The sequence below is a fragment of the Hypanus sabinus genome, chromosome 16 (assembly GCF_030144855.1).
Source record: "Hypanus sabinus isolate sHypSab1 chromosome 16, sHypSab1.hap1, whole genome shotgun sequence".
Lineage (NCBI taxonomy): Eukaryota > Metazoa > Chordata > Chondrichthyes > Myliobatiformes > Dasyatidae > Hypanus > Hypanus sabinus.
Genome location: NC_082721.1, coordinates 24,772,782 through 24,785,813, shown reverse-complemented (window position 1 = coordinate 24,785,813; position 13,032 = coordinate 24,772,782). Strand labels below are relative to the sequence as shown.

Sequence of the window (13,032 nt, the reverse complement as noted above, 5' to 3'; positions counted from 1 at the left end):
CAAAAGTGACAAATGAAATACAATGTTGGAAAATGCATGGTCATGCTCTGTGATAGAAGTAATAAATGTGCAGTCTATTTTCTAAATGGGAAGAAAATCCAAAAATCTGTGATGCAAAGGGACTTGGGAGTCCTTGTGCAGAACACCCTAAAGGTTAACTTGCAGGTTGAGTTGGTGGTGAGGAAGGCAAATGCAATGTTAACATTCATTTCAAGAGATCTTGAATACAAGAGCAGGGATGTGATACTGAGGCTTTATAAGGCACTGGTGAAGCCTCACCTTGAGTATTGTGAATAGTTTTGGGCTCCTCATCGAAGAAAAGATGTGCTACCATTGGAGAAGGCACAGAGGAGATTTGCAAGGATGATTCTGGGAATGAAAGGGTTATTATACAAGGAACTTTTGATGGCTCTGGATCTGTACTCACTAAAATTATTAAGGATGAGGGGAGATCTCATTGAAACCTTTTGAACATTGAAAGGCCTAGAAAGAATAGATGTAGGTAGTAAGGAAGGCAAATACAATGTTAGCATTCATTTCAAGAGGACTAGAATACAAAAGTAAGGATGTAATGCTGAGGCTTTATGAGGCATTGGTTGGACCACGCTTGGATTATTGTGAGCAGTTTTGGGTCCCTTGTCTAAGAAAAGATGTGCTGGTAAAGGTCCAGAGGAGGTTCATGAGAATGATTCCAAAAATGAAAAGGTTAACATATTAGGAGTGATGGCTCCAGGCCTGTACTCACTGGAGTGTAGAAAAATGAGTGGAAATCTCATTGAAACCTATCAAATATTGAAAGGCCTAGATAGGTGGATGTGGAGAGGATGTTTCTTACAGTGGGGGGAGTCTAGGACCAGAGGGTACAACCTCAGAATGGAGGGATATCCATTTAGATGAAGAAAAACTTCCTTAGCCAGAAGGTGGTAAATCTGTGGAATTTGCTGCCGCATATAGCTGTGCAGGTCACGTCATTGGGGATATTTAATGTGTATGTTGATAGTTTCTTGATTTCTCAGGGCATCAAAGGTTACGGGGAGAAGACAGGAGACCGGGGGTTGAGAGGGATGTAAACCAGCCATGATGGAATGGCAGAACAGACCCAATGGGCTGAATGGCCTAAATTCTGCTCCTATTTCTTATAGTCTAATTTTGTTTTATACCTCTGAGGATTTCTCTGTCTCAGTGAATCGCAGGGGCTGACTTATTAAATGTGTCCAAAGCCAAAGTTTTGGACTACTGGGGAGCCAAGGGTTGTGGGGAACAGGCAAGAAAGTGGTGCTGAGGCCAAGATCCGATGACCAGGATCGTATTCAATTTAGAACAGCCTGGAGGAGCTGTATGATCAACTCCTGCTGCTGTTTCTTAGGTTTTATATCCTTATGCCATCCAGGTAGACTCCCTCTATTCATGCCTCCCCTATACCTTTTCTGCTCACTCCACCCAGACCTGTTAAATTACCCAGACATGCTCCTACTCTCACTTCCCTCCTTTTGTCGTCTACCAACATTCTATCCCGTCTTATCATCACTTGTCAGTTTCTTGACTGTATGCTCTCTTGTCTTTTCTTCCATAAATTGCACCTTCATCTACACTGACTTGCATTCCACCTGGAGCTGGCATTGCCCATCTCCCTGGCAAACAGTTGCCTTCTTCACTGAGCTGGGACCTAACCATCTGATCTTATCTCAAGCTCCATTTCCTCTGTTTATGGCTTGTGTCTCGTGTTTTCACCACAGCTCCGCACTCATCACTGATCGAAACCTCATGGTTGAGTGTTATCTAACCAACATCTGTGACCTTGACTGTTTTGAATTTGACTCAGAAATCAATCCTGACCTTGCAAGGTACTGCCATTTCTTGAATCTTTTCCTCTCCAAATATCTAGACTGTTCTATGCTTCAGAAAACTGATATTATCCAAAGCTCTCCTCATGCGCCTGTTGACTTAGACTGGCTCCCAAGGTGTGGGATTCCCTCCTTGTACATCCCTGCTACCAAAATATCAATCTTCCTCTAGTTCTTCTCCCTCCTTTCCTGAATTTAATCCCTTCACTATTGTTGACTTTATTTTCAGTGCCGAGGCTTCTGATATGGTGTAGGTCTTGACATGATCTACACCTGCCAGTGGGTTAGACCCTCCAGAGGAGCTTGGGAGCTGTCAATATTGACTCAGGATCCCATGTGGTTCAGAGTCACACGTTATATGTGGGCAAAGTAACTTCTGAATAATTACCACCTCTTGCCCTGCCTCTGCTGATGAATCAGTGAACAGTGATGAACTTGGAAGCAACTCTGAGCGGTAAAGGAAATAGAATGTACTCCAATGTGGGATCTCAGTATCCATCACCAAGAGTGGTTTGGTAGAACCATCATTCACTGGTTTGGTCAAGTCCTGAGCCTACAGACCCTCAGCCTCATCAATATACCTGCTGCAAATGCATCCATTAAACATGATGACCACCCCACATCACTCCCCCTCACTTTCTCCTGTAGTACCAACACTAAGCAGGACTGCTCACCTACATTGCCTATTCTTCTCTCCCTTTGCCTTCCCCTATTCATTATCCTCACCTTCAACATTCCCTCTGATCTTCTCCTTTCCCACAATCCCTTTATGTCACCTATAGTCTCACTCCTACTACTCCCTCCCCTCCCAGGTCACCTCAGTCCATTATTATGCTTCCCTCAGTAATCTATGCTGGTTTGTCAAGTGCCTCATACACTGTCATTGTTCTGAAACCTTCCTCTTCATTTGCTTCGCCTTCAATGTTCTTTAGTCTCCTGCTGCTTCTATTGGCTCTTCACTTCAATCATCAACTCCTCAGATGATGATGCAGTCAGTGTCTCCCTGAGGAAAGACCTGGTGTGAATGAGTGGCAAGTAAAATTCACACGAGTGCCAGGTAATCAACTTCAGTCGGGCTCTTGCCCACTTCTCCTTGCTATTCAATGGCTTTACTGCTACTGAGTCAGTTCCACCCACATTCTGGGGGAATGATCTTTTGAAAGCCATGCCCACTGAAGCAGACCAGAGGCTGGACATCCTACAGCGACTGCCTCATCTTTGATTCCCAAACTCTTCCTGTCTACAGGGCATAGGCCAGGAGGGTGACGATGTAATCTTCGCTTGCCTGGAATGCAGCTCTAACAAGATTCAAGATACTGAGCACTATCCAGCATAAAGTGCAACCCACCCAGTAATGCATGGTGCCTGCAATACGAACTGCACCCCACCAACCAGCTGAAGTTCCTTCACCAGCATCTTGCAAATTCATGGCATCCACACCTGTAAGGGCAGGTGGAGCAGATGCACGTGAACATCTCTTTGTTTCTCCACCCCAGTCATCAGAACTTGGAAATACACTCAGTGGCCAATTTATTACGTGAGCATGTACACCCACTCATTAATGCAAATATTAATCAGCCGATCATGTGGGGGCAACTCAATGCATAAAAGCATGCAGACATAGTCAAGAGGTTCAGTTGCTGTTTAGACCAAACATCTGACTGGGGGAAGAAATGTGATCTAAGTGACTTTGACGGTGGAATGATTGTTGGTGCCAGACGGGGTGGTTTGAGTATCTCAGAAACTGCTGATCTCCCGGGATTTTCATGCACTGCTGCCTCTAGAGTTTACAGAGAATGATGCAAAAAACAACAAAAAAGAATACCCAGTGAGCGGCACTTCTGTGGGTGAAATTTTTTTGTTAATGAGAGAGGTCAGAGGACAATGGTCAGACTGGTTCAAGCTGACAGGAAGGGAACAGTAACTCAAATAACCACGTGTTACAACAGTGGTGTGCAGAAGAGCATCTCTGAACACACAACACATGGGCTACAGCAGCAGAAACCCACTAACGTACAGTCAGCTGTTGTATTGACGTGTGCAATCCATGACCGTGATCGTTCTTGGCAAATTTTTCTGCAGAGGTGGTTTGCCATTCCCTTCTTCTGGGCAGTGTCTTTACAAGACGGGTGATCCCATCCATTATCAATACTCTTCAGAGATTGTCTGCCTGGTGTCAATGGTGCTTGTGATATGCACCAGCAACTCATATGACCATCCACCTCTTGCTCCCGTGGGGGGGGGGGGGGGAGAGCTAAGCACCTCCTCACCTTGCCCAAGGGTGACCTGCAGGCTAGGGGAGGGTAGAAGCGCCTTACACCTCTTTTGGTAGAGACGTATCTCCACCCCGCTACCCAATACCTAATGAAGAGGTCACCGAGTGCATATTGTTGTTCATGCACCGTTATGAGGTCCAAATCCCTGGAATCCCGATCAAACACATCTGTGAGCATGACTTCACTCAGTGAGCAGTTGAAGACTATCGTCTCATGGGCAGTTATGGGTGAGCAATAACTGCTGGCTTTACCAGGGATTTAATTTGTCTGGCGGGCAACTTGTATCGCGAAGCTTCCGCTGACACCTAGGCACTGACCGACTAGTCCGGTTCTCAGCAACTCAGTTCCACGCAGAAGTAGAAAGCACGAACCGCGGAGTTGGCCTTGGACTCTTGATGGGTACAGATCGTGAAGGTGCCGTGTTGACAGCGTTAAGCCTGTGAAAAGGACGGCGGACGAAGGCTGTGGACAGCGACGGATACAGAGAGGTGAGACATAGCGAAGATAGGGAGAGACACAAGGGTGGCGTTGAACTGCAGACTTGGTTTATTTAAAGTGAACGGACAACGGTGCGAGGTATTTAATATTTCAGAGAATGTAAGAAATGGAACGCGTTAATGTTCGGGAGCGCATTCCGAGCAAAGAGTGCGTCTTTAATGGAGGAAATGGGTCAGAAAATGAGGGGGGGGGGTCATTGTCCCAGCCGACTTTGTTTTTCGTTTGAGACAGGTATTCTGGCCGGAATGCCAACACATGATGTCATTCCAGATGCATTTATAACGCCGGCGGTAAGGGAAAGCAAACACTTGAGGCAAAGGTTGAGAGCACGAACGAGTGCGTCTCCAATTGACCCGGGGCAGAGTGCGAGAGCTTAACCCAACAACCCTCGGAAGCAAAATGAGTCTCAGTACGTTCTTACTGACTGTCAGTCTGCAGTTCTGCTTTGGGATCAGCTCCTGTCAGCGCAGCGGAGGTAAGATACCTTTCGTTCGTTTTCTTCCGTCTGTGCGGAGCTCCTCCGGCTCGCTATAGAGCATCGAATCCGTCCTCAGCCCAACATATCAAAGGGCAAACGGCGGAGTCCACCGAATCCTCGGCCACTCATTCTCACCGTACGCAGAATCCCACAAAACTTTTTACTTCATCAGATGACACGTTTTCTGGAGCACTGAGAGAATAACTTCCGAAATACTTGCTGTTACACTGTGTTTTCCTCGATGTGAAGACGCAGGTCCGTTAGCCTCCAACATACTCAGTCTATCACATAAATGACCCGCGTCCACAAAGTCAATAACTTTCATAGTTGTAGGTCCGTTCCTCCAGTTTCAGGTGCCCCTCCCGGATCTCCTTTGCCGCCTCCAGCAAACTCACTCCCGATCCATCTCTGCTTCAGTCCCAGCTCTCTCGCCGCCGGATGCGACCCTCCCTCGCCCTGTTCACTCCCGGATTCTTCGCATCTTTAACCCGCCACTCAGACCTGGCCCTCACCTCATCTGCTGCTCCCTGTTCTGGCACCGCGTGGCTCGCGGTCAGGTATCACGTTAAAAAGAAACAACGTGCCAACGTACTGGAAACTCCCCTGTCGGTAAATCTCGGTGTGAACGTGGATTCGATTATTAACAGTAAGAATACAACCATAACAAACGACGCTGGAGAATGTGTAACGATGTAGGGAGTAGAATTAATATCAGTAACGATGCAACCTGTGAAGCAAAGAGGTGGGGAGGAGAGATTAATTCAAAGGTACAACGCGGTGACGGGCCCTTCCAGCCCACAGCCCCCACGCCACCCAGTTATTCCCATGTGTCCAAATAACCTGCGGACCTGTAGCTCTAGGAACGTGGGAAGGAACCGAAGCACCCGGTGGAAACTCACACGGGCACGGGAAGATCGTACAAAAACTCCTTACAGACAACGGTGGAGATCGAATGCGGGTCACCGGCGCTGTCGTAGCCTTATGCACTCTTCAAGCCGATTATATTGTGACAGGGCTGGTTTAACATAGAGTCGTTGGTACTGGTGATAGAATCAATGCTGCGTTTGTCCTTATTCCCTTTCTTTAGGCAATTTCAATCATCAGGTGCTTTCTCAGATGATACTAACAAACCAGGAGCTGGCCGAGATTAAAGATCTCCTTAAACAACAGGTAAAGAACCCATTCTGTACCCCAGTACTGCCGTGTTCCTATGTCCCCAGGCTTTAACCCTTACATGACTCTAACGATTTCCGTGACCCCCCACCCCCCCACCACCGATCAGTAACGTGGGTCTTTTTTAAACCTTGCGATTAATAACTATTATTGCTGGGAAATAATGTTGAGACTGTGGAGCCTGACTAGCTAACAGAGTCAATCATACGTTTTAAGAATGAGACGCGGCAACCAGGAGATGGGAGAAACCTGAATGCAATCCGTGGAGAGTGTTGGAAGCTGGTACTCCAACACACTGCTGTGAAGGAGGAAGGGGGAATTGCTTCCCAAGGAAGAACTTTTCACGATCGTTGTGGTACAGAGTGCAAACTCCGGATAGGAAGACAGCTGGGGAAAGCAAGGCGTGTTACATTGTTGGGATGGGGCTGCCGGACTCAACAGGGAGGGTTCTACCCTTTGCGTAAGGAAACATCCCTCCCCTCTCAATTGCCTCTCCCGGGTCAGCTGGGTGAAGAAGGTTCTATATCTTGAGTTTTGGAAATGCAGGTCTATTCCCACTGAAACCCATCACATCTGGAACCTGGTGCGCCATTTTCAGAGGGCTGAAAGTGTCTGATAGGGTAAAATAAATTCCTCTATAGGACTCCGTGGGTGTTTTACACAGCCCAGACCTTTGAGCCCAGAACTGATTTCTGTACGCTGGGTGTCTAGCTAAAATTAATAGTCCTTGAGTACACTCTACCTTTAAGAAGGTAGAAATGCCCTCATGTCTGGACCATTGGATAATTTCTGCTTGGAAGCAATCCTTTGCTGTCAGACGAGGATGGTGCTGGATTTGGCTCTCAATGGACCATACTTGGAGGTCAAATGACCTCTTGCTCATGGTTGAGGAACCCAGTGACTTATGAAGGGTAGATGAGTTCAGTAAGACCTTTCTGCTCCACTCTTCTGAGGATCAAATAGGAGAAATGTTCTGGACTTCTGGTAAGTAAGTGACGGGTTGATTCCCTACAAGAGAGGAGTACACTTTCCGTAGGGGCACTGCCTTCAAAATGACATGAAGATGTCCTTAGCGAATGCTGGGTGCACCTCTCCGAGGGGGGATTGCTGGTCTGTTACTGGGAATCTGTTCAGAGTCAGGGATGAGATCACCACTAGATCCCACACTGGTGAAGAGGATACTCGGTATGCCAGGGTGACCTGATGCAGGGCTGAACCAGAGGACAGAGTTGCTGGATACCCAAGCTCATAGTCCCAGTTTCATAGTTTCAGAGCCCCATTACCCCAAAGTGTGTGATGGAATATCAACTGAGCAGATAGTTACCCAACAGGAATTAGTCCTCCTGAACCCCTCCTTTGGAGTCCGCTCCTCACAACTTGAGCCCTCTCCTGGAAATCTCCACACAGCAGAGAGGAGCTCCCTGGGCAGGTTGCCCTCACACCTGCTTCATCTTCTTGCAGTCATTAGAGGCCCAGTCACACTGTCTGTTCTGCCAGAGCTGCCTTCCCTTTTACATTGGACCAGATTTTCAGAGTGTTGAACGGAGCTGTCACATGCAATATAATTTTGAGCTAGTTCACAGACTCAGAGCCTTGATGAGCATGTGTTGAGGCTGCAATCCATACTTTAACATTTCTGAGTGGAAGAGAATGCTGGAAATACTCAACAGGTCAAGCTGCATCTGCAGGAAGAGAAGAGTTCCCATTGTCTTTGGCAGGAAACGTCAGCTCACTTTCTTTCCTCACAGATGTGGCCTGGCACGCTGAGTACAGTATTTTCAGCATTGTGTTTTTAGTTTCGAGGTGGAGGTTTTTCAGCTGATTTTGATCGGGGGGGGGGGGGGCTGCTCTGAAGGTTCTGAATGCACTTCAGCCACATGCTCCTGATCCACGGGCAGCCGGGAGTGAGGCGGGCAGCGGAGGGTGAGGTTGGCTGTGGAGGGTTAGATAGACTGTGGAGGTAGGGAGGGCTGTGGAGGGTGAGGTGGGCTGTGGAGGGTAGGGAGGTCTGTGGAGGGTGGGGTGGGTTGTGGAGGGTGGTGTGGACTGTGGAGGGTGGTGTGGGTTGTGGAGTGTGGTGTGGGTTGTGGAGGGTGGGGTGGACTGTGGAGGGTGGGGTGGGCTGTGGAGGGGTGGACTGCGGAGGGTGGACTAGTTGCTGAACTTTGCTGTTACTCCTGGGTCTAACGAGGCTATCATGCTTGGGTCCAGGCACTGGGTCTTCAGTAGGGCTGTCCACCCTGACTGTCTGCCCCTTTTACAGGTACATAATCCTTTTTTGTCCATTTCTCTGATATTACTGCACTATCTCACAGGTAAAACAGATAATCTTTCTGAAGAACACCTTGGCTGAATGTGATCTCTGTGGTGAGTAAACTGTCTGAGAATCAGTAGGGATGTTGTAAATCCCCCAGGGAGTCACTGTGGGACAAGTAGTCTGTGGGAGGGCATTATTGAGAGATTACTCCCTGTGGGACAGTCAGTACTGAGGGAGTGCCTCCCTGTGGGTGGGGCAGTACTGAGAGATTTCTCCCTGTAGGACAGCCTGTACTGTGGGAGTGTCTCACTGTGGGAGGGGCATTACTGAGGGAGTGCCTCACTGCAGGATGGGCAGTGCTGAGGGAGCGCCTTGCTGTGGGATGGACAGTACTGAGGGAGTGTCTCCCTGTGGGACGGGCACAGGTGAGTAAGCTGTACGCTGTTAGAAAGATGGCACTGGGGAAGGTTCTGCGTTGGGCTGTGCCACCTTTCAAATCCGACATTAAACTGAAGCTCCGAGCGTTCTCAGGACAATGTTTCTGAAACAGATTGAAGAGATTGGGCTTGTACACACTGGAATTGAGGAGATTGAGAGGGGATCTGATTGAAACGTTTAAGATAATTAAAGGATTTGATAGGATTGAGGCAGGAAATATGTTCCAGATGTTGGGAGAGTCCAGTACCAGAGGGCATGGATTGAGAATAAGAGGTCAGTTATTTAAAACAGAGTTGAGGAAAAACTTCTTCTCCCAGAGAGTTGTGGAGGTGTGGAATGCACTGCCTCGGAAGACGGTGGAGGCCAATTCTCTGGATGCTTTCAAGAAAGAGCTAGATAGATATCTGATGGATAGGGGAATCAAGGGATATGGGGACAAGGCAGTGACTGGGTATTGATAGTGAATGATCAGCCATGATCTCAGAATGGCGGTGCAGACTCGAGGGGCCGAATGGTCTACTTCTGCACCTATTGTCTATTGTCAATGACCTAGTCGAATTTGAATGCAGAACAGGAGGATGCTTCCTAATGGTGCTGGCTAATCCTTGTCCACCAGCCTGCACGGTTAAAATGGATTACTTACTGATAACACAAGTAAAGTTCATTGTCAGACACACAAGTGCAATGAAATGGCTATTTGAAGCAGCATCACAGGTTCATCGTCACACCATTAACCCTGTTTTGGCTTCCACAGTCTTCCTTTCCAGAGCTGAGGAAGAGTCTCAGCTCAAAGCGTAGACTGTTAATTTCTCTCCGTAGATGCTGCCTGACCTGCTGAGTCCCTGCAGCACTTTGTGTGGATGCTGTTTTGTATTACACTCCCAGTTTCTGTATCTATTAGTAAGTGTTTATGTCAGAATGGTAACAGCACTGTTTAAGGCTCACATTGGTCTTTCAAAGTTTTGGGGAATTCTGGAGTGTGAAAGTATTGCTGAAGTGTGGGAAGGCCTTTCTCCTCTGGTTCTAGCCGTTGTGCTGGGACCTCCCTCTGCTCTGGGTCCTTGTGCCTGCTCTTCAGATGTGCTTCTGGGTAAGAACCCCGGGGCCTTTGATAGTTCGACCCCTGTTGATGAGCTCCTAATGTCACTCCCACCTGCAGGTATTCGACAGGAAGGGAAGCAGCTGCCGATTACTGTATACCCATTTGGAAAATGTGTGCCTAACCCCTGCTTCCCTGGGGTGCTGTGCTCTGAAACCGTAAATGGGTTTCAGTGTGGGACCTGCCCCTCCGGCCTCACGGGCAATGGGACACATTGCACAGACGTGGATGAGGTGAGTGCAAGGGTGCATGCACAACGGGCAGGGGTGCTGCCGAGAGCAGGGGATCGTGACTCTTGCAGTTTAGCTGGAGCTGATAGCTTGGCAGGATGTGGGGAGGAGGGTGGGGGCTTGGGGATAATTTTGGATGCCAGGTCTTCTGGTGAGCTTAATACAAAGCGAGAGCCCATTATCCATTTGGTCGCCACATTAACCAATCAACAGGATATCTGCAAGTTAAACTGGGATAAAATGTGGTTGTCCATTGTTCAAACTTCACCAAAAGTTCTGAAGTGAAGTGAGAGTTTGAAGGATGCTTGAAGAAGCTCACTAGCAGGTTCCAACATCTGTGGGTTGAGAGCACGTATCATAGTATAATAATCTCTGCTTTATTATTTTGTGTGTTATTATTGCACATGAGTGAATTATTATTGTATATATTATCATTCTGTACTTTATTATTAGTGAAGTCTCCACACTGCTAGGTGTGTTTTTAAATGTTGCTGCTGTAATGAAAAAAACTTCCCACTCGGGATCAACAAGGCACGTTGTTGTTGTTGTTGTTATGAGCCAGTCTTCCTTTCTTCCACAGTGCAAGACACAGCCTTGCTTCCCCGGAGTTCGGTGTATTAATCAATCTCCTGGTTTTCAATGCGACCCCTGCCCGAGCGGCTACAGTGGCCCGAGAATTCAGGGAGTGGGGGAGGCGTTCGCCAAAGTACACAAGCAGGTAAAGGATCCTGCGTGAGGACTGGCACCGTTAGACAGTCTCAGTATGGGTGGCTGAGCTGAACACCAGCTGGGGGTGATGGGATGATGCTGTAGCGCCTCATTCACTTGCTTTATTTTGCAGGTGTGCACGGACATCAACGAGTGCGACGACGGGCGTAATGGAGGCTGTGATCCAAACTCCATCTGCACCAACACCCCGGTGAGGAACAGCCGCGGAGAGAGGAAGAGAAAGGCGTACAATACATTGGCGCGCACACACACACTGAGGGGAGGCTGTGAACGACTCTCGGTGCTGACCACAAATGCTGTGTGTATGAGGGGTGATTGATAAGTTCGTGGCCTAAGGTAGAAGGAGTCTATTTTAGAAAACCTAGCACATTTATTTTCCAACATAGTCCCCTCCTACATGTACACACTTGGTCTAGTGGTCGTGGAGCATACGGATCCCTTCTTTGTAGAAGTGGTCCATATCAGGAGCGATTGATAAGTTCGTGGCCTAAGGTAGAAGGAGATGAGTTATACAGCTCTCGTTACACGCACATGAGTGAATATGTAGAAAGTTTGGTTAATAATTCATCTCCTTCTACCTTAGGCCACAAACTTATCAATCACCTTATGCTGTGGACCATGCTGTGATCCAAGACGCCGACTTCTACAACGAAGGGATCCGTGTGCTCCACGACCGCTGAACTAAGTGTGTAAATGTAGGAAAAATACATGTGCTAGGTTTTCTAAAATCGACTCCTTCTACCTCAGACCACGAATTTATCAATCACCCCTCGTATGTGTGAGTGTGAGGGGTGTCCTGAGTCTGAGGCCGTACATCGGTGTCTCAGGGTTCAGCGAGAGCAGGTCTGTAACCTGTCCGTGTGCTGGGCGGGGGAACTGGCAGCTCCCGACTACCCCGTGTTCATCCCAGCGAATCCGCAGTGCCAACAAAAAGCATTTCGGAACAAGGTGTGAAGTGGATTGGCCAGCCAAACAGGAGCGGTCTCTCTCACTCAGGACCCAAACTTTGACTCCATAATTTCCAGCCATTTCAGAAAATGTTGATGCTTTCTTCTTCAGCCCTTTATCTCTTCCACCTACCCCCTCCCAGCTTCTTAATTCACCCCCCCCCCCACCTTCCCTGTCTTCCAGTCTCACCTGCCCTTGTACTCTTCTCCCACTTTCTTGTTTTGGCTGCTGTACTCTTCCTTTACGGGCCTGGATGAAAGGTCTCAGACCAAAAGGTCGACTATTTATTCCCTTGCATAGAACTTGCAGTTGCCTGACTTGACTTGCAGACTTGCAGGGTTCCTCCAGGTAGGTAGGTAGGTAGGTAGGTAGGGATGTGTGTGTGTGTGTGTGTGTGTGTGTGTGTGTGTGTGTGTGTGTGTGTGTGTGTGTGTGTGTGTGTGTGTGTGTGTGTGTGTGTGTGTGTGTGTGTGTGTGTGTGTGTGTGTGTGTGTGTGTGTTGCTCAAGAGAATGTAGCTTTTGGATTGGAACTCACAGTTCCAATTTAACAGATTCCTTTTCTTCACCTAACCTAAACCAAAGGTCAGTGAGAATCGTTGCGTTCTCTGTGTTAACTGCAAACTCTATTCTTTCTCCATAGGGATCGTTCCGGTGTGGGCCGTGCAAAGCTGGGTACATTAAAAACGAGGCCGGGAGCTGTCAGCCAGAGAGAACCTGTTCAAACGGAGCACTGAACCCATGTCACCAGGATGCACAGTGCATCGTGACACAGAACAGACAGATCAGCTGCGTTGTAAGGAAAAAATCTAACCTCCCCACTGGAAAGGCAGGGAGAGGGGATGGAGGGAGGAGGGAGGGGCTTGATGTGAGGGGGCAGAAGGAACAAATTAGAAGTTTGAGAGAGCGAGGGGGAAACAAAGGATTGAAAGGGGAAAGAAAGGAGAGAGAGAAGGGAAAGGATTGGGAGAGTGGGGAAGGAAGGAGAAGGTGGGGTTAAGGAATGAGAAAGAGAGAGAGAGGGTGAAGATGAAGATATAACAGGTGGATGATTGAGGGAGAGG

At 48.1% G+C, this 13,032-nt stretch overlaps 1 protein-coding gene across 4 annotated transcripts in view; it reads left to right on the top strand.

Annotated features, from left to right (window-relative positions):
* Positions 1-13,032, top strand: part of comp (cartilage oligomeric matrix protein) — a 90,075-nt gene that overhangs the window by 47,844 nt on the left and 29,199 nt on the right. For 2 of the 4 annotated variants that reach the window (XM_059991307.1, XM_059991308.1), the window contains exons 3-8: positions 6,184-6,266; positions 8,585-8,636; positions 10,124-10,296; positions 10,874-11,011; positions 11,135-11,212; positions 12,612-12,764. In XM_059991307.1, the coding sequence (XP_059847290.1) occupies positions 6,184-6,266; positions 8,585-8,636; positions 10,124-10,296; positions 10,874-11,011; positions 11,135-11,212; positions 12,612-12,764 (677 nt within the window). Of the gene's footprint in view, positions 1-4,115; positions 4,609-4,888; positions 5,094-6,183; positions 6,267-8,584; positions 8,637-10,123; positions 10,297-10,873; positions 11,012-11,134; positions 11,213-12,611; positions 12,765-13,032 lie in introns of those variants that run through there. The other 2 variants (XM_059991309.1, XM_059991310.1) reach the window with 2 other exon arrangements.